The 26,376-nt window shown below is 37.6% G+C and overlaps 2 protein-coding genes and 1 long non-coding RNA gene across 5 annotated transcripts in view; 2 read left to right on the forward strand and 1 right to left on the reverse strand.

The window, feature by feature from the left end:
- cryba1b (crystallin, beta A1b) lies at positions 1-10,792 on the reverse strand. 3 transcript variants are annotated; one of them, XM_082140429.1, is made up of 6 exons: positions 10,738-10,792; positions 3,027-3,100; positions 2,428-2,546; positions 2,198-2,339; positions 959-1,101; positions 1-720 (listed from the first exon to the last, which is right to left on the reverse strand). In XM_082140429.1, the coding sequence occupies exons 2-6, from the start codon at positions 3,069-3,071 to the stop codon at positions 573-575; spliced, it is 597 nt and encodes a 198-aa protein (XP_081996555.1). In that variant the 5' UTR covers positions 3,072-3,100; positions 10,738-10,792; the 3' UTR covers positions 1-572. The 3 variants fall into 3 exon arrangements, with proteins under 3 accessions (XP_081996555.1, XP_081996554.1, XP_081996553.1); XM_082140428.1 differs by lacking the exon at positions 10,738-10,792 and adding an exon at positions 3,842-5,658; XM_082140427.1 differs by lacking the exon at positions 10,738-10,792 and adding an exon at positions 3,833-5,658 and having other exon boundaries at positions 3,027-3,090.
- The window catches only part of unc119a2 (unc-119 lipid binding chaperone a2), a 23,780-nt gene continuing 4,743 nt past the window's right edge, over positions 7,340-26,376 (forward strand). Inside the window, exons 1-2 of the mRNA XM_082140426.1 lie at positions 7,340-7,811; positions 25,679-25,792. Coding sequence (XP_081996552.1) covers positions 7,505-7,811; positions 25,679-25,792 — 421 coding nt within the window. The 5' untranslated portion in view covers positions 7,340-7,504. The remainder of the gene's footprint in view (positions 7,812-25,678; positions 25,793-26,376) is intronic.
- LOC309477244 lies at positions 7,823-14,183 on the forward strand. The gene is made up of 2 exons (XR_014198585.1): positions 7,823-10,816; positions 12,612-14,183. It is a non-coding gene; the product is annotated as an uncharacterized lncRNA (long non-coding RNA).

Here is a 26,376-nt window from a genome sequence, read left to right on the forward strand (position 1 = left end):
ATCTTTTCATTTAAAACTTCATTTAATTTTAGACAATTCTTTACACCTTCTCATTTTATGCTCATCTGTGAAAGTTGAATGTTAGTCCTAATGTTCATGTAAGGTCAGGAAAGATCCACACACTACAGTCAGCTGATATCAAGTATTCTGTTTTTGTGTTTCCTCAGATTTTATACTCATGTTCTTTATTCATCAAAAATCGTACAGATGTTGACCATGAAAACTGCAATGGCTACGATCATGATGATCAAGTCATGACGAAAGTAGAGCAACGCTCCCAGCTTCTCATCACACCACGTCCGTCCGGCTGGAATCGTACAGGACTTTTTCTTCTGCGGTTTTTATCTCATCGTTCCTGCCGTCAATAGTTTGTCTTTCTTTCCTCGTGTAGTGGGTAAAAAAAAGTGCTGTGGACTTGTTACATTGGTGTAGCACCAGTATACCAGCCTGCCGTCCTGGTCAACAAAACCGTCTTGCATGGCTGGAAACGGAGGGATGGAGGAAGTGGAGGATTTAAGGGCTCAGAAGGAGGAAGAGGGGAGGGAAGGGAGGAAGGACACGGCCGGCTCCTCTCAATGCTGGATCCTACGGATAGACTGGATCTGAGGGGTCTGAGCGTGGCAGCCGTACTCCCTGTAGTGCCTGTACTCGCCTCCGTGGCAGTCGCACTCCATAATGTACTGGTAACCACGGTAACCAGGATACTGGTAGCATACAAAGCTAGAGAAATAGGAACACAGCATGTTACCATGGAGGCCAAGTGGAGCAATCGAGGTCTCAAACGTTGACGAATGCAGTGACGCAAGCCCGAACCGAAGCACTCGCGCTCCTTTCACACATGCAGATCAAAAGCAACATAAGAGCAGGAAGCCAGAATGCTAGCCACTGTTTTGGGGCAAAATTTTGACCCAAACTAAATAATCACACGATCAAAATCCATTGGAGCAATCGTACTCACGCGCCACTCATGACTTGGATGGAGCCGACCTCGTTGTTGCACCATCCCATAGCCTGCAGAGAGGGGTAGTCACCGCACACCTCCCACTGCTTTCCAGTCATGTTCTCACAATCGAAAAGTGTCATACGGGAATCCTTGTGCATCTGTTTCAGAATGAACAACCAGTCATTCAACTTGCTGAACGCACAAAATTCTGATTTGACAAAATGGGTTCACTTTCGGTTCATGACTTGGAATTTGAATTAAAATGGTGGCCACGTCTCACAGGATGATGAGTTGGGATGAACAAAATTGCAAATGGAAAGGAATTTACTGCAGTGCATCACACAACTGTGTAATACTTAAAATAAACAAGATATTGCATTCTGGGAAATGTTCTTCCACCATGCTCCATAAAATGACCATGAAAATAAGTTGAAATAAATAATCATTGGCTTTTCAAACATTGATTTTTAATCGATTTTTTATTTTTAATTAAATACATTTTTGTATGTTATTGTTTGTTGCTTTTTTAATAAATACTTCAGATTTATATTTCTAATATTCTTGATTATACCCCTTTAGTGTATGATAACATGTAAATTGTAAATAATTAAAATTATAATAAATGTATAAATATAGGTGACTTTTCAAACATTGATTATTAATATATATTTTTTATATATAAATATATATATTTATATATGCAAATATTTTGGACTTATATTTCTAATATTTTTGATTATACCCCTTACATGTAATTCATATTGAAAAATGAAATGTAATTTTAATTATGCTTAACTCAGCATAGCTCAGTTCAAATTCAATTTTTCTCAATTCAATTCTGAATGGCGCATAGCCCTTATTTTTATAAAGCCTGCTCTTGCATTCCTGTTCCGAAAATGTAGTCTTATCCCTACCCCTAAACCGAACCCTACCCATAAGTTATCCCTAAAATCAGAGGGAAATGATAGGTTAATAACACTGATGTAGAAGAACCTAATTCTGGTTTTAAGTCTAAACTTGACATAAACTGTAAACTTGTCCCTCAAATCTGATTGGTTAATTAGAATGTTGCTCCAGGATCAACAAAGATGGTGATCCAGAAACATGTTGCACTTGGTGAAATCAGGTTCTGCCCTGCTTTTTTAATGCCATCTATCTACACTCACTATGACAAACAAATTTCAGAAATAGTGATGGTCGGAAAGTCTGCTGGTGGGTGTATTTCGTGTTGATGGTGCAGATGGTCTCACTCACAGCAGAACAGATGGGGCGGAAGGACATCAGCCTCTCAATGCGATAGGCATTGCTTCCACTCCAGGCCTCCCAGCATGGGTAATCTCCCTTCTCCAGGATGAACTGCTGGCCATTGAAGGTAGAGTGCTCAAAACCTATCCAGCTAGAGTCACAAGAGGCAATTAGGAGAAGGGGTTAGAGAGAGGAAGAGAGATTTACTTCGGTAATCAAAGAAGTGTGCTTTTACTCACGCGCCACACTCCACTTTCAGGGAGCGGACGGTCTCCATCCCGAACTCCATGATGTTCTGGCAGCAAGCGGTGAATTCGCAACGCCTGCCCTGGAAATGCTCCTGGTCATAAACGGTAATCTGGGAAAGAAAGAAACTTTTAGCTCAACATGTTGAACATCATTTAATTAATGGGATAGTTCACCTAAAAATGAAATCACTTACTCTCCCTCAGGTTGTTCTAAACCTGTATGAGTTTATTTCTTCTGTTGAACACAAACAACAATATTTTAAAGAATACTAGTAATCAAACAGTTGATGGACCCTATTGACACCCATAGTAGAAAAAGAAATACTATGGAAGTCAATGGCTACCGTCAACTGTCTGGCTACCAAAATTCTTTAAAATATCTTCTTTTGTGCAGAAGAATGAAACTCATTCAGGTTTGGAAAAACATGAGGGAGAGTAATTGATAACAACATTTTTATTTTTGGGTGAACTATCCTTTTAAATACAAATTTAGTTTAGAAACATTGCCCCAAATTGCACTTTACTTAAATATTAATTAAACAAATTTTAAATGAATGAATTTAAAATCAAATAAATCACTATAGGCCTACCTTCCATGGTCCCATGGGCATTGACATAGGGTTTGTCAGAGCCATTGTTTCAGATATATCAGCGCTGACTTGACCTGCATGCAAGGAATCAGACAGGCACTCATGTCAGAAGTTCACAACACTGCTGAACATGTACCCATGCTAAATAAGCGTTTTTTTCCCCCTAATGGCAAGAGCATTTTTCAATGGGAGCATCGTGACGAGGAGCTGAGCGCTTGGAATGTCTTCCCCGGACGCCGAGAATTGAAAAATGTTCAACTTTAGTTAAAACGCTCATCACTGTCACTTTTCAACCAGCCGTCCAATCACAGTGGAGGATGGACAAGACAAAAAAACACAAAAACATTCTGCTTGTACAACGATTACAACAAGCACATCTGTTCATCCAAAACAAATGCCAGTCAGAGCAAGTAGGCCTAAGTTACATTTCAGCTTTATAAAAACGCTTTGGTGGACACACGGCCGACTTGTTTTTACTGTGAGAAAAAAAAGTACAAGTGCTTGTTCTAGATAATGACATGTAAAGTATTCAATGTATGACAAGCCTGAACACTGTTGGATCAATTAAGCCGAGTGGCTTATATTACTGTCTAATGGACGTCAGATGAAATAATGAAAACCTCTTGTTCAAATCCCTGGTTGACATCTCATAAATATCTCCCCTATCATAATTATAATTAAGCATGTCTGATTGTATCAGTGGATCATTGTTTGATAAGACATTCTGCATAATTAATGCTCACTATGGTGTTCCAAGCTGGTTTAATCGCTATCTGGTTTAGAGTTGGCAGAGGTACAGGGTTTACCAGACTTACCCGATAGAATGAGCTGTGTGCGTTGAGGGGAATCCAGCACGCGGTCTCCAGCTCAGGCATCTGTGGGGCTATTTATACAGACACCGCTTCAATGGGGCTCCCTGATTCACAGACCCTGGCTGCGGTCAGCACTTTGCTTTGGATGCCTTTTGTTTCTGTCCTGAGCTGTAGTCCTTTCTTTCCTCCGCACACTCTTCACAATGAAGGGATCTCCACCAATGAGGGGCCATGGAGACGTATGGCCTACTCTCATGTTACGCTACCTGATGATCACTTCACTTTTACACTGCTTGAGGAAGCAATGCCTGCTAATATCTAATTTTAGGTCACATTTATGTGAATTACCTATAAGGTTATATGATATGGTTATATTATAACTTGAGATTTTCTTTTCAGGCCCTTCAAATTTGCATTAAGGACAGTAGGCCTATAAGTTGCAATAAATGAAATTACATTAAGACTTTTGCAAATGATTTCTCAAAGTTACATTTTTGGAATGAGGAACATATACTGTCAGTGTATAAACTGAATGAATATTAATACATATTTCTAAAGCATTTTGAGTCTTGTGAAAAAACAAGTCACAACTAATATTTTTTTTTTTTTACTTTTAAGCAATATCATGTTTGAAATTGAGATTTTTTATTTGACGAACTCAAATAATATAAGTGTGATTGACCTAGTGAAATTAAGTTGAATTTTTTTTTTAAGTTGATCCAACTGTTCGCTTTTTACAGTGTATTTAGTATTGCACGGACTCTGTAAGGAAAATATTATATTCAAAACAGCATAAGGATTCATAGAAATGTATTTTTACTTTCTATATGTGGTTTGTACAACATAAAAGGTTTGAATTCGGTGATGCCTGAGAAGAAATTATCTCAAAACAATAATGATTATTTATATATTTCCAGTGTTTAGTCTCCAGTTTATCTGAGCGCAAACCTTAAGCCACAGTTTACAAAAGGCCTAATGTTTTTGTTTTTGAGAGGCGATGTCTGAGTAATGTAATGAGTAACACGGATGAGTTTCTGTCCTATAAATGGTAAAACATGCCATTTAAAATGCTAATATGAATCCAAAGCAATGAAGCGGATACTGCTTGACTTTAAATCTAGACAAATGCACCATTACGCTCTTAAAAATAAAGGTTCCAAAAGGTTTTTTTCCCCAACAATGCCATAGAAGAAATATTTTGGTTCCCCAAAGAACATTTGAGTGGTCAGTTCTTAAAGCAACTTTTTTTTTTTCTCAGTGTGAAGAACATTTAAATAATCTTAAGAGCCCTTTTCCACAAAAAAAAAAAAAAAAACCTTTTGTACAATGGAAAGATTCTGTGGATGTTAAAGGTTCTTTATGGAACCAATGAAGTTTTTATTTGAATATGTCTAAAAACTGTTGTTGCTTTGCAACTATGAAAAGGAGTAAGAGGAGCAAAACTATAAACCAGTGGACGTTTACACTGATAGATGAATATGTAGACTTAAACATTTCAGTCTATGAGATTTGAAATGAATTGAACAGCTTCAGCATCCATTGTAAAAATGACTGAAAAAATTATGTAGAATTTACTTTGAAACCATTTTCATTTAGAAATGTCTTGTAGGCCACTACTCACAAATAATTAATGAAACTTCAAGTAACATAGCCTAAATTAAACAAATTTTGAAGTAGAGAAACTGAAAGTGTATTTGCTAAACTTGCAACCTCAACTCAGGTCTCTGCAAAACAATGGCTGCACACAGACCGCAGTCAGCACATTGTTTAGCCCACAAAATGTCCAGCGTGGAGGTGTGTGTGTGTGTGTGTGTGTGTGTGTGTGTGTGTGTGTGTGTGTGTGTGTGTGTCGAATGTGTATGATGTGTGTATCTGTTAAGCCTATGTGTGTGTGTGTGTGTCAGATGTAGTTCTGGTTGTGTGTAAAAATGTCTGCATGTGCGTGCATGTGTGTGTGTGTGTGTGTGTGTATTTCTGCTGATGAGGGCAGCCACACCACGATGACAAAAGACGAGCCAGCTCAGCAGGCCTGGGAAATGAAATGAGTGTGTTCACTTCTACTCTCTCAGTAATATTATTAATTAACTCTCCTCTGTATCAACATTATTGTAACAAACATGCTACTGATGAAATGCATTAATGCCTTTGTTTTTCGTTCTGTTTAAAAAAAAAAAGTTATAACGGTTTATTTCTGTCTTAGTTTTGTATATAGCACAACAATGATAGCTGTTATATAACAGGCTGATATACCAATAATCACAATATATTGCTTAAAAAGGTAGGCTATTCAAAGATGGCAGGCACACATTTAATATGGAGGACATTAGGCTATTTAAATTGGTGAAACCTTTTCAAGCCAACCAAAACCATGAAATTGCAAGCACTTGTAGTTTATTTGCTAAATTGCTTAATTTATTTTTCTTCATGGTGTTTGATCAGAAGTAAGTGTCTCATTCACTGGTATAAATAAATTTTTGATTATCAAGTAGGCTAGTTTTACCATTGTGAGTCACAGGCCATTTTTGTTGTACTGTCTTGTGGCGTCCTCTTGTGGACTGTGATCATTAACTTCAACAAAGTTCACTTTTAAAAATAAAGTTCATTATCTATGGTTCCATGAAGAGCATTTAACATCCAGAGTCATTCAATAGCACAAAAAGGTCTTTATAGGGGTTAAATATTCTTCAGATTATTAACATGTTGGTTATTTTAAGAACAGTTCATTGAAGGTTTTTTAAAGAACTGAAAATGGTTCTTCAATGGCATCATTTACTCACCCTCAAGTTGTTCCAAACCTGAATGAATTTCTTTCTTCTGCTGAATACAAAAAAGATATAGTTTGAAGAATGTCAGTAACCAAATAGTAGTTGATGGACCCCATTGACTTTCATGGTATTTTTTTTTTTTTCAATTAAGTCAATGTTTGGTTACCCATATTCTTCAAAATAGGCTACCTTCTTTTGTGTTCAGCAGAAGAAAGAAATGAATACAGGTTTTGAACAAACATGAGGGTGAGTAAATATAATAACGAAAATATAATAATGAATGACATTTTCCCTTTAAAAGAAATGAAATTTAGATAAAAAATAGTAAACAAAAAGCTCATATTTACTAATCGCGTTAAAGTTTCCTTTTTCTTAAAAAAAAAAAAAAAAAAAAAAAAAAAAAAATGATTGGCTTTTCAACCTCTCACATTTGCTGGGGTTTTATTTATTTGATTCGTTTTGACTTGTTTATCTGAGATGCACGTTCACACAATTCACGAATCAATTTGGGCCGTACCACACAAAAAACAGGGAGAAACAAAACAGCTATCCGGCGCACACGGTATGCTAGAATGAACTAAATCAGTCCAGGCTCGACGACTGATTTTATCCAACATAATGTCCTCAGGGATACAATTTTATGCACTCAAAACAGTCATTTATATCAGTCAAATTACGATTAACTGTTGCTGGTGCGCCACTGAACGGCAGGCGACCCCCTCCCGCGTGCTATAGTACAGCTCAGACTGAGCGCGAGAGAGATTCGGGGTGAGAGCGGAGAACTGGAGGATTTAAATACCTCTAAGCGGGCGACCTGCTCAGCCCTTCGGGTGTGGGAGGGTGACTGTTTTGTGTCTTTGCTAGACCGGGGGAGCAGGGGGTGGAGGAGGAGGAACGGATAATGAGCTATTCTTGTACCAGCACAGGCAACAGCCAGGACCCATCGAGCTCTAAGAAGTCCGGCGGCGTTAATCCCGGTAGTTGCAGCAGCAGCAGCAGCGGAGACACCGGCAACGGCATCGGCAACAACCGCCACAGCATCCGCGGCAGACAAGCGAACTCCAACCCTGATATAACCGAGGCCATGAAAGTCAAGAAGGGCTGCAACACGACAGACGTCGGAGTCCCCGTAACCACAGAAGTGGAATTGCTCGGGAACAAAACGATCAGCCCGGAGGATGTGCTGGGATTGCAGAAGATCACTGAAAGTAAGTGATCGAGTGGATCGGAACACACTCGGAATATTTCGCCAAACATCGTACATTGTCGGAAGCCATTGACTAGGTTGCGCTTTGTACCAACGCAGGGTTTCAGTAGACTTGAGTAAGCACAGATCCTCTTGTTTATGAACACTTCACTATGCTGTAATCGCCATATTGTAGCAATTGTCGATCACTGGGTTTCTTTAATAACAAAGAATGACTAAATAACTTGCTTGAGAAACAGATTAAGGCAAGCATTTGATTTAATACAAACCAGCAACATATTGGTGTTTAAATATTGCGTTGCAGTGCATCGGTGTAGCTCAATCTAAAGGCCTTCATAAATTATAAGGGTTACTGGTATTACTGCTGAAATTGAACTTATCAGCTAATGGATGACTTTGGAAATTGAAATAAATAAATGGCATAGGCAATGCCACTTCCCAAGGATCAACTATAATTAACCTCCTCTTGCAGTCCTAAGCATGATTAGGTAACAGGTGGCCAATAAGCCCTCCATTACTCTTTTTAAAGGCCTGTGCAATGTCTTATACAACATCCACATCCCATGAACTCTTTATGAAGAGGCTGCATGTAATCCTTACCTCTTAGAAATGGCTCCTAAAATGTGCATTCTATTCAATCAATCAATCAATCAATCAATCAATTATATTCATGCCTAATTCTAACCAGTTTGAGAATTCAGGACTTGTAAAGGATTTCTGAAATGTTCACACCTCAATCTGTTCAGGCTCTTCCTCCTGTCTTCTGGCATGCCTTGAGGGGTTAGTTCACCCAAAGATGAAAATTACCCCATAATTTACTCGCCCTCAAGCCATCCGGTGTATATGACTTTTCTTCTTTCAGCCAAACACAGTCTGAGTTATATAAAAAATAAAATGAAAAAATCCTGGCTTTTCCAAGCTTTATAATGGGAGTGAATGGTAACTGAGATTTTGAAGCCTAAAAAATGCATCCATCCATCATAAAAGTAATCCATACGAATCCAGTGGGTTAAAAGGCCTTATGAAGTGATGCGTTTTTGTAAGAAGGCCTTTGTTAAACCCCTGGATTAGTTTTATGATGGATGGATGCACTTTTTTGGGCTTCAAAATCTCAAGTTACCATTCACTCCCATTATTAAGCTTGGAGGAGCCAGGATATAACTCTGATTGTGTTTGGCTGAAAGAAGAAAGTCATATACTGTACACCTGGGATGGCGAGCTAACCCTTTAACTGTTAGTTATCTTACAATCAAGTGCTAGACTTTTTAAACCATGCACTAAAGTTGTTTTTGTGTTCATGTTTATGATGTATAAATCTACAATAAAACGATGAGTGTATAGTATTGGCGGGAAAATGACAAAACCGAACAGAAAACGTTCAAGTTGCCATGGTTACGTCCTCCAAACACGAGTTACTCGCTAGCGTCTGTTTGTTGCACACTGACTTACTTGTAATGTAACTTTTTTTGGTTACGAAGATGTTATTTGAAAACAACAAACGTGTGCCATATAACCTATGTAAAGTAAACACTACATACTTTAAGAGCCCCACCTCTGGACTGGATTGGTTTGAACTTGCGGCTGCCGTTCCACTTTTCTGGCGTCACCTCTGTCTCATTTTGTCTCGACCTTTGTTTCCTGTTTATTTATGTACACAGTCTTTGCTAATGAAGTGTAGCCTACATTAGCAGCCATTTTTTTCTCAAAATATCATTATTCCCCATGTATGAATGATCTGACTACACCTCTGGATGGTTCCAAGTAGGCTTTTATAATTTATTTAGGAAAGATATTTTAATTGTTTTAAGAAGAATTGAGTATTCCAGTTATGTTCCAAATCAAATGAAGATGATATCAAGTAACTGATAATGACCAGATGCTAAATAATTAAAATTACTTTCAATAATAATAAAAAAATCAAGCATTTTATACAAAAATCAGATTTTTACTTGCCCTGTCAATATTTTTGCCATGCAAAATGATAAATTATATGTTTAGTTACTAGTGCTGTCATTAGTGCTGCGTTATATATATATATATATATATCAATTTGAAAGCACTATTAGTTACAATAAAATAAATGCATTTAAAAAATAATTCATTACACCTGTTGTCTAATGTAAAATGTATCATTTATTTAATTTACAATAATTATGTAACCCCAAAACAGCTATTAATAATTATTTATATATTTATTTATTATTAGACAACAATAATAAAAATGAATAAACTCTTGCTCGAAAATGATATCATACCGTCATAACCCTGTAAAACCATACAACGGTAAAGTGACATATGTAAATGAGCAGGGTCTGGGCTTTGTTTTTCCACTTTTGTGGAAAGTTTGTAATGTGCCCTATAAATGCAGTATGTGTTTGTTTCTAGTCACTCAAACAGCATATTTATTTGCTCAAAGCAGTTACATAATTTCACCTGTTTGCAGTATTTGACTTCATAAGCCCGTTGGCCCTCTCTGAACATCTGAAAAATTCTGCCCACTCAAGGCAACAAACCTGTGCTTTTTCTCACAGAACACAAGTCATATTTTTCTTTCGATAGATTGCTCTGACTCATCAAGCAATTCAAACCTCAGCTCTGATTACTGGAATTTTAGTGCACAGAAATCTTGTCCTCCTCCTTTTGATCAGTCAACATGCAAAATGGTTCCACTGTTGTCTTTTCGTTGTTATTCACATCATGCTTTAAAGACCTTTTATGAAAAATTATTCTAATATCAATGCTATATTAATAATTTCAATTTCAATTCTATTGCTGATCCATTAACATGACAGATCTTCTGAGAGCAATTGACAGAGGATAGGAAAACATGTGTTAAACCTGATTATTCTCAGACTGACCGATATTAGCACCTTCAGATAATGCATTGCTTGCTCAGTAATTGTCGAGGCATATGTTGAGATTCTTACCATGGAAACCAGTGAAGGTGGAGCAGGAGACCCTTATCACCTCATTAAGAGCAAGTTTCCTGGAGACCTGGGGCCTCATGTATCAATCTTGCGTACGCACAAAAACTTTGCTTACGCCAGCTTTCACGCTCACGGTCGTATGTACTAACAGTGAAATTAACGCGAGAATGTGCGTTCCTCCACGCCAATTTCATGTCTGGCGTACGTACATTTCTCAAGAGTCCTCCAAGACTCTTACAGGCAATGAAGTGAAGTTGCAAACATTACACAACGAATTGTTCTACAAGTCTATCGCACCACCACCTGTGGGAAGCATTGCTATAAATTTATAAAATAATTGACATATATTGTCACACGAGCCTTATGGGAATATTCTATCAATTATGCAATTAAGTAAGAACATATAAAAGCATGCAAATTGATACAACCCTTAGTTTCTGGCAATGACAGCTTTGGTTTAATGTCCACCTTTATATCAGACCATTTCTTTTTAAGGTCATTTAGGGTAGACTGTTTACAGTTGATAGATGTGTACAGTTGAGACATTTTTTTTTTTTGCTGTGCACGTGCGTATTAGTGTCCTCTTTGATCGTGGGAAATATGAACAACGGACGCATCTCCGATCCGAAGATATTGGGAAAAGTTTTTTTTTCTAAGATATGTACGTTCACTTCACCATGCACTCTCCACAATGAATAGCTTATTATCCTTATGTGACTGTTAAACGTAACTGGTATCACCACAAACGTTATTCTGTATTTCATGGTATTGTGTCATGCAAGGTAATTGCAAAATCTAGAGAAATGTGCGAGGTGTCCAGCGGGGGATAGTTGAGACACATATCTACTGTACCCCCGATAGAGTTCTATTAGGAAACACACTGTTTAGTTGTTCAGTGTTATGATAACAGGTTAAATGTCGTAATTAGCCAGCATAGGACGCAAATGAAAATAAAATTTGATATTTGTGATATTTAAACTGTGGATTATTAATAAATATTGTTACATATCTTGTTCCTGCTTTATACATTTTAACCAGTGCTAATTTAAATAAAATGAATGAATATAAATGGATGAATAAACAAAAATATTGCCCAATTGTTATTTTCTTTATTTGTCTTTATTTTTTATATTTACAATGAATGGTTAGTTACCTTCACATCATTAAAAATGGGTGTCTCAACTGTACCATGCACTGTCTCAACTGTACCACATATGGGCACCTTATTTTTATGAGCTAATTGTAGAAAATATAAACTACTTGTGGGTATTATTGATTGATAATATCTTAGTCTACAAGCTAATGAAATGTCATGTGGCGTGTCATGTGGAAATTCACTTCTTTTCAGTGTCTATTTTTGTGTGAAAAATCAAAACGCAAAAAGTGTCTCAACTGTAGGCTACTCAGTCTACTCTACAGTGCGACTTTCAGATCCCACCGCATTGACGGCATCAGCCAAACTCTCCCACTCATATTTTTTCCTTTTGTTATTTATTCCGGAGGACAAAGTTCCAAATAAAATATATATTTTTTTGTTTCTACCTCCGATAGTAGCACCTCCAATTCACTCTCTGTAAAGTTTCGTTTCTTGCTGCCATTTTCTTACTGCTTTCTTTTGCCAAAGTGGACTCATTACCATATTTAAATTAATTTAATTAAGGGAGGAGACTGGGTGGGGCGCTGTGCTCGTGCATGTGCGCTCAATTTTACGTTAATTGGGATGTACAAAGAGAATATGCGTGGGATCCTTCGTACGCAGAGATTCATACATATGGGTTTTTTTTTGCGTACGCACATTTACAGCTTTGTCCGTACGCAATGTTTTAGTATGAATTCAACGCAAGTCTTTGTACATGAGGCCCCTGGAGCTTTAGAGAAGCAGTTATATGTTGAAATGTTTTCAGAGGCACAGATCTAATATAAGAGTAATATCATTCAAAATGATTAAAATGTATTTCTTTGCATGATGTATTTATAATATAGGCTTGATATCGAAACATTGTCCTAAATTTTAGTGTCTAGCCAGTCCAAATTCATCAGGTTCAAACTTTAGATTATTCCACCACCTGTTGTATGTTTATTTGCTTTAACACTTGTCCTTCTATCCATTTGCATCTGATGATGCTTTTGTCTAGGGCTGGACTTATGTCATCTCCATATTGTCTTGTATTGAGCAACATTTCCTGTCACTGCAGAGGATTTGACATATGAAAATGACTATTTCTACAGTCAGCACCAGGAAAAGGAAGTATTTGAAGGTCACAGGATGTTCGATGAGCTCATTGTTTTTATATTTTTGTAGTGTCATTCCTGAGCGTGACGGTCTCAAAATTACAATATGTCGTTATATCAGGCCAATAACTTTGTTACTTGCTTTTTAGGCCATTAAAAGCGAGTAACCTGTTCTATGGACTTTTTTTTTTGCAGTTAGCTTTGCTCACGGTAATTAGTCCCAAATGATGCTTAAATAAAAATTGGGTAACTTATTAATATTTAGACTAATTTAGGCACTATTTCAGAAGTACGTCCTTTAACTAAACATGGCTCTTGGCGAGAAAATACCCTTGACCTATTTGTCTCGAGGCCAAATTGAATAAAATATACAGACAGTATAAATTTAACTCTGAACCTTGAAAAATATAAACATAATATTCATATATTCAGTCTGAATGACAATGATCCACATACTGCAGTCTCTAAGTGCTAAAGACAAACAATCCCCACGTACTTTTCTCGTGAAGTGTAGCCCTTTGGCTCCACTGACTAAAGTCTTTGCTTTAATACCTGCATTTCATTGTCAGAATTGCTTTGAAAATCATCCTGGCTAACATGCATGTTCATGAGCTCCAAGAGGCGTTCATTTTAAATAAAAATTAAGAAAATATTAGAAAAGTGGAAATTTAGGACCAGGTTTACTAATAATCCCTCTTTTGGTATTCAAAAAAAAACTACTGTCAGGATTTTTACTAAAGACACGCAGTGAAAAATTAGCGCTGAACATGCGAGGACAGCTGACCTCATTGCATATGCATTTGTATGAGTTTCCATTTCAGATGCAAATTAATCATGCAAGGTTATTTACTAAGGTTTTACTGGTGTTTACGCCACCTCCCAATAAAAATCATGTGTTAAAGCAGACGCTAACTTGTGCTGCTCTTGGTACATTGAGTTGGTCATTTTGGAAATGATCTGGCTGCGTCTGTGGTGTTTAATTTGCACGTCGTCAGTTGATCACGCACACCTTTCCACTCCCATCAGCGCTTTTTTGGAATCTGGCCCATAGCACCTACTGGGCATTTAATGGTGGGAATAGTGTTTAACAGGTAAGGTTATGGGCAGGTGTAGGGGAGAACTTTTTAGGGATAGGGACAAGTAATGTCCCAATAATGCAGCATCCATTTATGATTTTAATAAATATAACCATATACACTGAATATGACATTATTTATGCATACTGCTTTCTAATGTACTAGATACGCTGAGGTTATGTTATAAATGTTATGTTATGTTAAACAAAGTGTAAATGGCATCAAACAACAACTTACAATTAGTGTAACATAACATAAAGGTTGTATTATTAGCCTTTGTTTTAAAGGTAGGGTAGGTAATTTTGTCTCCAAACCCACTTATCCTCCAAAACACATGAACGCATACGGCAGGGACAGGGAGCAAACAAAAGCTTCACGAGAGGCGGCGTTAAACTACCTCATGTCTCAAAGCACATAACATTACAATAAAATTAGTATAAACAACTTAAAGAGCACTGACCTGTACCACCTGACTGCTGCAGAATCATTGAAACTCAAAAAGTCCAGTCAAACCGCTCCGAGTGTGACGTCACAAGTTTCCATTTCTTCCAAATTACAGTTATGGCGTGAACGCAGCATAAGCTGGTTGTTTTGGTTCAGGAGGAACTGTAGAAGGTGGCTGCTGTTTCGGTTGCGATGCTCGGTGACTGAAGTCTGGCTAAGAGGCCGTTCACACAGAACAAGTTTTCCATTCCAATGCACTACTTTTCCGTTGTTTTTCTATGTAAACGCGCGTTAGAAGGACGTGTGTAGCCGCTGCGCTCGCGTCTTGCAGCGGCACTCAAGTTAAAATCAGTTAGACTTTTAAAAAACGCATCGAGAGAACTTGCATTTTATCCCCATTCCATAGCCCGCTTCTCGTGTTTTTCAAAGCAAAAACGTGTTCTGTGTGAACGGGCCCTAACGCTGCATGAAATGAAACGCGCTGATGATGTGTGATGTCTGCACGAGCAGGTGCGTGGAGGAATGGATATACATCGTATCATTGCATTCGGACCGAATTCAATGATTGGACGAACATTTTATGGTCCTACACCTTCCAGAATACGATATGTATACATATAAATACATTTAGACCACTTAACTTAGTGATTGCTATCAGGATGTGAAGAGACTTTCAACCAGCAAAAAAAAAAATTTTCTGTAACAAATCCCCTACCCTGCCTTTAATTATCAGCCCAGGTCTGAACAGGACATATTTCCAATTGTACATTATAATGTATTTTTTTTTACTTATTTGAACTATGATTTTAATGTAACAATTGTTGGTCATAATAATAATAATTTTATAAGATCAATCCCAGAGCTCTTCAGATTCTTGAAAATCACTAAACTGCATTAGGACACACACAGTTCTTTGGGCTCAATATCTTGATTCTTTTCACTTCTCTCCCTTGTTCTTTGTTTTAAACATGAGTGGAACTAGCTATTCCACTCAGTTTTAGACGTTAGTCATCTGTAAGAAAGTGTTCTTGGTTATTGGAACTCAAAATAAAAGTACATGAATTACTATCCACATCTGATGAAAAATAAATGCAAATGAGTGCATTCTACTTTAAGGGACTTGGTGTTGTAGTACATGGAGAAAATCCTTGTCCTCTCCAGTATTCATTCCCTATTTAAATGTAATATCCTGTTCCTGTTCCAACTCTGTGCACACAATTATCAAAGTAATTTATACGAACGCTGTACTATAGCAGACCAGCGAATCAGGAAAAAGCTCATTACTCTTCCTAAATTCATCAACTACATTGTTATTCTTTAAGACTGCATTCAGTGCACACAACACTTTGGATTTTTTTCCAAGCCAGTTTGTTTGACTTAACTGGACGTCTAAGCATATTTTTTCCGCTTAACGTCTCGAGACGCTTAACTCTAGGTTGGATTTGACCGCTTGTGTGTTTTCAGTTCCATGCCAATTCTGTCCTTCTAAATGTGAGCCAGCTTCAGTGTTAATCTATCCAGATTCTATTGCCATTTATTCGGACACTTTATAGCTTTGACTTCTGCAGCAAAAAAACAAAACAAAAAAAACACTTCTACATTTAGATACTCGAGAGTGATTATTACCTCAACTCCCAGTCTTACACACTTTTACAGAACTGTAACTTTACAATACGATTTTTGTTTACCTCATGAAATTAAGAGAAATGTCACTGAATTAGTATTATTAGTGAGATTATTCTATTGTTTGATGGCATGAAATGAAAATATTTTGTAAATGCATGTTTTTGATTTTATTGTGAATGATTCATCCATGCATACGTTTCATTTTTCAAAAATACATTTGTTTCGATTTTCGATCAGTGTCATAACTCAATTTTCCGGTGAAACGACAGTGGAAACATCTCTAGTGATGTATGCTGGAGTTCTCGAATCATTTTGTCTGCTGAAACCATGTCCCTTTCTTATATGCTGCTTTTTTTCGTCTTCAAAAGTTTCATTTTGATGTAGCCCTACTCCAAAAACGGATGAAAAGATCTGTCACACAGACTTTAACATTTTAAATGTTGTTTTAAATGCCATGAGATTAGTAATCACATAAAGTAAGGACTTATTACCAGCCCACACCCCCTCCCATTTTTTGGTAAGTTTTGACTTTAAATAACAGGTGAGAGTCAGTGGACTGCGACCCTTGTCCCTTTGGTTCTCTCCACTGTCTGTCATTTCCTGTGTCTATATCTGCACCTCTAAATTCCAGATGGCTAATCTGCCGAGCTTAATGCGCTAAAAATGTACACCACTCCTTTGCAACCCAGTGTCCTTAGCATGGCCCGGTGTAGTGAAAGATTCAATCCCCCTTGAACCGCAGAGCAAAGCTGTTCGTAATGCCTGATCAGAGATGATGAAGTGGAGGATGATAAATGTGTTCCTTATGACAACTGAGCATTATTCGGTTTTGAATAGTATGGAATTATACTGTATGTTTTATCAGACAACCTTCAATGTTTTTTAGGACCGAGAGCTTTAGGACCCCTGTTAATATTAGAAAAGATTTCCAGCTCTGGAGAGACCTAAGCAGGAGAGCCTAAAAATAGACTGAGGTTGCATTGTTTCTATTCCATACGTGAGTAACATTGGTTTTGCTATGTTTCACAGTACCAATAATGTTATCTAAAGTAACAGGACAGTTTTGAGTGTCATTGAAGCATTATTTTGCTTCACTTCAGCTGTGATAGAGACATCCACTCTTGCATTGCATGTTTGTGCATTTTGGGGGCGGAATAATGAAGGGTGTGTTTGATTGGGTTGATTTCAAATATCAACAGTGTTTCTCAGAAATCGCGTACTGCACCTTTACAACAATGGGTGTCATTCCCTAAGTGTGCATACACATTAATTTGTGCATGAAAGTCACATATGAATGTTTTCCCAAACAAATCGTGATTGCCTACCCTACCTTTAATTTCGGAGAGGCTAGCAATAGCAAGCTAGCTTTGAAAGCATGAGATCCCACCCTTCCTTCAGCACGTCCCCAAAGCCACGTCTCCTCATGAACACATGAACATGCACAGCCAGAGCACAGTCTGCAAAGCGTCACAAGAAACGGCATTAAATTACCTCAGGTCTCAAAGCACATAAAATTGCAATAATAATGAACATAAACAACTAACAGAGCTCTTACTTGTACCACCATTCAGACCGAATGCCATGATTGGACGAACATTTCTTGGTCCTAAGACTTCCACAAGAGTTTCAACCAGTAGGCCTATAGCAAAAAGTGTTAATGAAAAACATTTCCTACCCTAACTTTAACCAATAACTTTTATTCTAAATTTATTGAAAAATGTAAGAACAACTAAAATCGCATACTCTGCCTTATGCTTAGATGAAATTCCATACACTATTTAATTTTAAATATTTCATATGCAGTGAAAGAGTAAGGAAATCTGCGTTATATCTCGAGCTGTGAGGTTTCTCTGTATAATAAGAACGCAGATGTATTTTTGCCTGACATTTTTAGCATCTGCCTATAATTGGAAATTTTCATAATTTTCTTTTTGGCAAAATTGGCCAGAACTTTCCAAATTGGTGCATCCCTAAGACAAACTGAGATGATTCAAGCTGTATTTAAGCAGGACAGTTGAGTGGAAATTAACTGGAGAAACCAATCTTGCTGTGTGAGTCATTTACATACATTTACATATTTGTATACTGCTAGAGTCTGCAATCAGAGAACGGTTATTTAATGACACAGATTTGTTCAGTTTTGAGTGGAGATGCTTGAGGATGTGCACACAAAGAAAGAGCGAGAGTTCACGTAATGCACTCTTAGACCGTCCACTGCCTGTGACCTCCTGTTGCCCTTTTTTACTTGAGTCTTGTTTTTTTTTTATTCTAAACTCCTCTGTCATGCCAGTATGTTGTTGTTCTTGTTTCCGTGGTGTGCTCACAGCGGCCTATCCTCTCACCCCGGCGCTACTTGATGCTAATGCAGAATGATCCAGGGTCACGTTAAAATGGCCAAAGGCACGGCGGTCATGTCTGTGCTGGCCATGAAGCGAATTTCCTGGTTGGGCGTTTACAAAGCTGAGCCTAAATCTACCGGACATGTGTAATTGTGACCTCTATCAGGTTCTCTCGTCCTACAATGTGCATGTGTGTTTTTGTGATAAGAACACCAAGCACTTTTTGAGGTTTTTACATCCTGTTCGTGTGCATGTGCAAACAAGGGTTGCAAGCCTGTGCAAAACAGTTAAAGTTCTCTTATGCTTTCAAAATATTCTGGTCACATTCAGAGCGGCTACTCAATGTCATCTAGATCAGTGGTTCTCAGCTGACCCTGTCAGAACAGACCCTGGGACCTGTTTTAGGGTCATGATCTACCAGTTGAGAATCAATAATCTAGATCTATATTCTTTGAAGTGTTTTGTACTTGCGGTGAATCGTCTAGTTCTAATGTTCGTTTACCTGCTCTGGACATATTTTATAAGTTCATTTGTTAGAAAAACACTGTGTAATTTAGAATTACATGTCTGTATTAGTGATTACTGAATGGCTGTTCACTTATTTTAGTTTTGTCAGACCTTGTGGTTGTTTATTTTGCTGATGATACGGTTAGCAAGCCGTTGTTCCGTTTAAGACTGCTTTAATGTAGCAAACATCTGGTGGTTATTTTTGTGGTTTGGCTAGTATGGTTATGAACATATCCACAGCACGTTTTCAACAGGTGGTTGTTGCGCGTGGCTTGCGCCTAAAGGTCAGAAAAGCACTGATGTTCTCATTTGAATCAGTCATGTTTCGTACACATCTCTGTATACCACAGTTTAAATCTTCACAATCCATGCCAGCACAAAGATCTTTAAGCAGTGAAGTGGTCCGTTCACAGCAGTGACCGAAATGTTTTCCAATAGCCTAAGTTAAAATTGACCTTTTTATTGCTATTTTTACCTTTTATAAGTGCATTTTTTTTTACCTAATTAACTGTATGCATCATATTCAGTCAAATTATTACATTTAATCAATAAATGTAATTAGAATAATAAGACACGATAGGGCTGTTACCAATCAAAAGAAATGAGTATTAAAAAAATTCTTCTTTGCAATGCAGAGGAAACACAGAAGCTGCATCTTAAGTGGCATTTAGATGCATTTACACATAAAACGTTGAATATTGAGATTTTAAATTATTTATAAATGATTGAATACTCTAAATGTGAAGTTAAAACCGTCACTAGGTGGTATCATTGAGTTTCAACGGATTCAAACGGCTGATTCATTCAGGAATGAAGCATTTGACTGTCTTAATGAGTGAGTCATTGAATCATTCATTCAAACGACACGTTCATTCAGTAACAAAACACCCGTGAAAGTCCTGTGGCTTTGTTTGGAACTATTTTCGATGAAGAAATAGAGCAAAAACAGGCAATATTGTGTCTAAATATGTAAGTCACTTAATATTAACTTGTCTATTTAACTGTTATATAAAATCAATATCACATTTTTATTGATCCTATCACATCCTAGACCATGGCTCTGTCTCTGCCGCCCACCGTGAGACGTGTTAGTGTGACACTGGCTCATTCCCGACTCATAGACACACACCTGCTACTCTGTGCATTACCTCACTGATCTGGGCGATGTGCCTGAGAGCGGATTACTGGTCACCTCTTATTAATGTACTGCTACACACATTTCTAGCCTAACTCACGTAGACTCCATCCGTCTCTGTGTCTCTCTTGGACAAAAATCTGCCATAGATGAATAGCCAGATGGAGCGATGGAGTGGAGAGGTGATTTTGTACAGAGTGTCGTTTGTAGTCAGTGAACAGAAGTCGATGTTAAATTAATTTGTGTTGCTCTAAAGGTGTTAGTTGTTATGTAGCGGATACTGAGGAATTACATCTCTGCGTTAATCCTCATTACTATCGCCGTCATTCACTGCACAGATTATTAAATGGGTTTAAGATGAGTCAGTTATTATAAAAGTCTCTGAATGAATGTAATCACCTAGTGCAGTTGTAACACACTCCTCAAAGCAGGTTTTGAAAGTCTTATGACAGACATCAAGGATTAGCATTTTTTTGCCTTTCTTTTGCATAAAGTTAAGCATTTCTCTGCTTTCGATGCTCTCACCATGTTCTCCAACCCTGCTAGAATGAATTGAAATGTAAGTCAATCAGTGGCAGCTCGTGGGTTTTATAATAGAGGCGGCACACTAAATTGTAATGTCTGGGGATCCCCTGCCGAGGAGGATGATGACGATGATGTTTATTATTATTTGCTTAACTGCTTTAAAGGGCTTTTTGGTCACTTTTAGACCGAAAATTACACACATACAGCAAGATAATACAAATATAATTTCACTCACCTAGCCTATCACTTCAAGCAAACATCCATCCCTTCTTAAATGCCTGTGTTAAAAGAGCGTGTTGGGCCGTTTAGTAAAGCTGTTTGCTGTATATCCAGCTTAAGCATGGAGTTTTCCTTCCTATAATGATAGCTTGGTAATTTTGTTGGCAATCAAATATTCAATTTCGCTACTCTCCACAATTAATGTAGTTGGTGGTATATTATCAGCGTAGCGGTAGCAGTTCAAACTAATCTCACGTAATTTACGTCTTTTCGATGATTGGTTGATATACCGAGGGAGGCTAGCCTCCCCTGCTATGTAACTTTTCTCAAGTGCTGAAGGTGAAACACTCAATGGTGATTATTTTTACCGACTGAGGCACAAGAGGCCTAAAAGAGGCCGGCTATGGATTTGCCCTCTCTATCCCTTAGAAGTTGTAATTATGTCGGCAGATTTGGCACGTCCGTGACAGAAAAGCGGTGCTTTCGATTTCATTAACATGTTATGGTGTTACAGCGGTGAAATTACAAGAAAAAATACACATTCTGAGCCATGAAATGGAATAAATAATTGGGAACATTAAATCGTCCTTCTCCTATTTTCACCTCAAAATCTTGTCTAGGCTGTGCCTCCCCTGACGAGCCGCCACTGAATCAATAGTTTTGTCATTACTGTGAAATCTCATTTATTCAAATTTAGTGCACGAAGTTTCACGTCAAAAATGCTTGCATATCTCAAAACCGATTGTAAGGGGCAAAGTGGAAAATGTCGTCATAAAAATAGCAACCTCCAAAATAGCAGCTTTTATGCAACAGAGCAATGACATTTTTCACATTTTCAATTCCCATTTATTTGTAGATCACTTTTCACCATATGTACAATATACAGGGTTTTTCTTGGCTCAAAAATGGTCTTCGGTGTTGGCGGACGAACACGATCATCCTCACACCCTACCCAGGTAGCAGCATGAAAAATGTATACTATATAGTCGACAGAAAGCGAGCAAAGATCGCTGGCATTATAATCATTGAAGCTGTCAATTACAATCCGAGGTACACAAAGTTGCACTTATGCAAAAACTCCCGTTATAATTATGAAACCGTGCAATCTATCTAGAATCTATTACTGACGTTTATACTTAGTTGGATATAATGACAGGATTCATGAGCGTGCAGAACTCGCGCCGGGGTTTGAGCGGTGTGGAGCTGATTTTTGTCTAAAAACCTCTGATTGGCCAACAGATATGCTGCCAACATTTATTCTAGAGAGCTCTATGTTTGCATTATGGGTCAGACAGCATTTCATTCAGGTCAGAGTCTGTTTTTCTGTGCTGTGTGGTTAATGCCATTACAAAACCAGATGGGAAAATGTATGATTGAGGACTGTGTTTGGTCAGTTGTAGTTACATCACAGTGTAGTGCAGCAGAGAGAGAGGTACACAAAACCTGCCTGCCATTTAAATCTCCTGATCGCGTCCCAATCCGCCCCTGCCATGCTGAGACGCCTTAAGCTGCTTAGGGCCTAATCTGGGCCCTGGGCTCTTAGGGGAGCACATGTACAGTGTCCGGAGAGGAGGGGCTAAACTGTGGCATGTGACCAGGGGAATGCACCTTCTTTCAGGTGGGCTTATTCAGAATACATACTGTGTTAAATCCATTCATAGGCTGGATCTTGCTGTTGTTGATAACGTTATTGTGCGTGATTGTGGACAATTTTATGTGGGTTTGTCTTTAGAAAAGCAGACACATGAGATTAGATGCATTCTTTCTAAATGGTATATTAGAATTAATGTGTTGCAAATAGGGTTTTATTGAGTGATTTGTAAATATCAGAACCTTATGAAGAAGACCGTGTGGTTCAGTTTGCTGAAGCCAATATAACATGTGAGTTTTTTTGGTTAATGTCTCCAATTTAATGTCATACAAGTCTATACATTTCCTAGCAAGCTTTATTCTTCAACAGTACTCACAATGCATATTTACTGAATTGTACGGTCAACATTCAGAACGTTGTCCTTCACCATGGGTCTTTAATTGTCACTTTCATCAACTTTAAAAGTTGTGGCTGGGTTTATATGCACTAATTTCACAAATTCTGTCATTTTGCAATAGTATTACAGGCAATTAAGCCTTTTTAAACAACTTTTTAAAAATATTACTTCTCATTTTCATTGCATCTAATTGACATAATTAATGAATCCATACAAGACAAGGGCAAATCTGAGCAGGATTCAAATTCTGGTCACCACATACAAGTTTGATGAAGACATTAAAATATTACGTTATATATTACTAGAAAATGCCATTACACATTTATTACTCTTTCACAATTTGACTTTTTAATATCGCTTGCTATTGCATACAACAAGAAATGACCACATTTTTATTTATTAAGGGGAAATTTGAAGGAAATACATGGATGTAAGAATAATAAAACCCTAATCAATTTCCATTATATCTTTAGTCTGGCTCTAAATTTCTATCTGGTTATGGGCAATTAAAGTGATCCACAAATTAAGTAAACGCATACAGGTTGCAGAATGTGTTATAATGGTAATGTTTAGCCTACAAATGGTTTTCTTATAGTGTCCCTGTAACAAATAACATACAGTACTACGTCATCCTGAGTTTTCAGAAAACAGTTATCAGTTGTTATACAGAAGATGTTTTTTCGAAACAAAGATGTGTTATTACAATGTGAGAGACAATTAGAATAATAGCTGAAAACCGCTTTATTTTGAAACTTAAATGCCATTAGCCCTAATGTGACAGATCGCTCCCCAGAATGTGTGCTCAGGAAATCACACACACACAAAATCTGAATATTAAGTGCCAACAACTGTGCATTTTAATAGATGGCTCATTTGCAATTGAAATGCTGCTATTGTGTAAGCCCTGATGAGTTGCATATTCGCATTATTGTTTATCCCTGCAAGGCTTAATGCTGTGGATGATAGGGTTTTTCCCTTTCCCATCTTTTTATCTGTCCAGGGCTGCGTTTCCCAAAAGCATCGTAAGCCTAAGTTGATCGTAGGGACCATTGGTGGCAATTGTTCTACGATAAACCTAGGTTTGCGATGCATTTGGGAGACGCAGCCCAGCATGGTTCAGTTGGTGTTCATTTACCACTTTTTTCTTGATACTGCTCCTGTATAAATACCCTGAAGTTTGAGTGCTCTGAATAGGAAATTGTGAATCACAGCACTTGGCCTAAAATACTAATTGATTACCATTGCTCTGTTTAAAACATAAGGGTGATGACTGAATTATTGACTTGAAATGGCTTATTTTTAATGTGGCCTCTGTTTGTCTGAGCAGGGTCTAATTTATTTGTCAAATAACATCCCACGGGAACAGTCATTCTGGCATCTCTAATGAACTGCCTAAGAATGAGTCAGAATTCCGATGTGTACAATTCATGGGTACGTCTCGCAAAACATACCCACAATGCACTACCTACAGAGCAGCAAACACTAATTGGCACTGTCACTTCTTATGGTTGTGGGGTTTACTGAAGCAAAAATAGTGCGGACTGAGTTCATGTGTGTTTACATTGCATTCTTGCAGGTTTAGTGGTAGCAATGAAGGTCTGAAACAGACAGATCTTGACCGTTTTCACTGCCGCTTTAAGTCAAGCGCCAGGCCAGGTCATTTTTGGTTGTAGATGTGACAGATGCTATGTAAAGTGAGTGATTGCATGGATATCTGTAGCATACTGCAGTGTTTTCTTATTTAGGACTCATGTGCAGTCACGTCTAGGACACTGCTGCTTACGTTCGCTAAATGTCATCGCCATGGTAAAAGATCATTCCCAAATGACGCACTATGCAACGTATTCAACCATGTAGTGTATGAATTTTATAAGGTTATTTTGAGTCTGATACCCCCTCCCCCTCCGCTACATAAATTAAAGCTGTGACAGGTGAGTGCATGGTGTCCAATATTCCACACTTGTTTTTTTTTTGTTTTTTTTGGTTAAGTACATCATCCGGATATTAAAAGTATACTTTTTCCTTTTGGAATTCAGTGTATATTAATAATCAGGCAATTATAATAATGCCTCTGAGTTTGCATCCCTGGATGTTAAATGCTTATCAAAACCCTTAAAATCACAGAATTTGTCTAAGGGTATGTTCACACAACAACAATGTACTAAAAACGGAAATATGTACTATGTACTTTTTCCTTTGTGTTTTTCAGACGACAAAGTTGTGAAAACGATCCCCGTTCACACGGATCCATGAAAGCTATTTAAAAACGCTGTATTCTGCTGCCAGGCCAGTAGTTGGCGATGTCACTAAGAAACATTACCCGCCTGTAGACTGAACACGTAATGCGCATGCGCATGATGTCACCATATTCACAAATTTGCATTTTTGTAGTTTACACAGAGACGATAATGGTATTGTTTTCAAACATGTTCACTTTAAAACCCATTTTCAAAAGTTAGCATTTTTAGGAGCCCAAAACGCCGATGTTAATGAAACGGGCAAAACGCAAACGTTTTTACGTCGTGCAAACAGACACTAAATAATGCAATTATAATATTTGGACACATTTTACAAGTTTTTTTGTTTCGTTTTTGTCTGGGATTAATTTTTGCATTTTTGCTCTTTATCTTATAAAATAATTAAAGGTTTTTGGACAAATTTTATTTTTGTTTTAAGATACATTTTGGGCACTTTTGGCTTTGCTTCCAAGTAAACTCTCTGCTGTCTTATACATTTGTTTAACTGCTGACAACATCATTACAACCGTGGCTTCTAAAAGTGTATATGATTGTAGGGAACAGGAATATTAATTTGTAAATGTAGTTAATTTTTTCTTTTTTTCCCCTACAGACTATCTGTGTAGTCCAGAAGACAATTTGTACAATATTGACTTCACACGTTTCAAGATCAGGGATATGGAGACAGCAACCACACTGTTTGAGATCACCAAACCACCAGCCACAGGTGAGTGTGAACGGCCACTTCCAGCGGGTTACCGATTCCAGTCATGTGATCAGCAGTATACTGGATCTGGATACTGGATACAGGAGAGAGTACTGGATCTTGTGGGTCTTAACTCCATGTATTTAATCTACTGTATATACAGTTGACACAGTTATACAGTTAAAAAACTGTTTTTTTTACCCAAGGTGTACAATACATACCAAGTTTTATTTCACTAGGTAAAACCATTTCCAGAGTTATAAAGGGGTATTAGTAATTTTCTGACCACTAGGTGGTACTGCAGTCACATGAAGTTCACTGAAATGGAACAGAAGACTGAAATAGGATGTGATTCATGAAGTAATGTGCTGTGAATGTGAATGATGTCCATTTGCTGTAGAAAAAAACAAACCCTGCAGCATTCACAGCTTCAATATATATATATATATATAACAGAAAATGTAAAATGTCTGCTTGTCTCTGCTGTCTTGATTTAGTCCTTTTAACACTTGGTTACACAATCATCATATACAATTATGAACAGACACACACCTGTACATCAGTTATGTTATACATTTAATTCTCATTGTGATGTTTGTCTCTTT

The sequence above is a fragment of the Leuciscus leuciscus genome (assembly GCF_965113295.1).
Source record: "Leuciscus leuciscus genome assembly, chromosome: 16".
NCBI classification, from domain to species: Eukaryota; Metazoa; Chordata; class Actinopteri; order Cypriniformes; family Leuciscidae; genus Leuciscus; species Leuciscus leuciscus.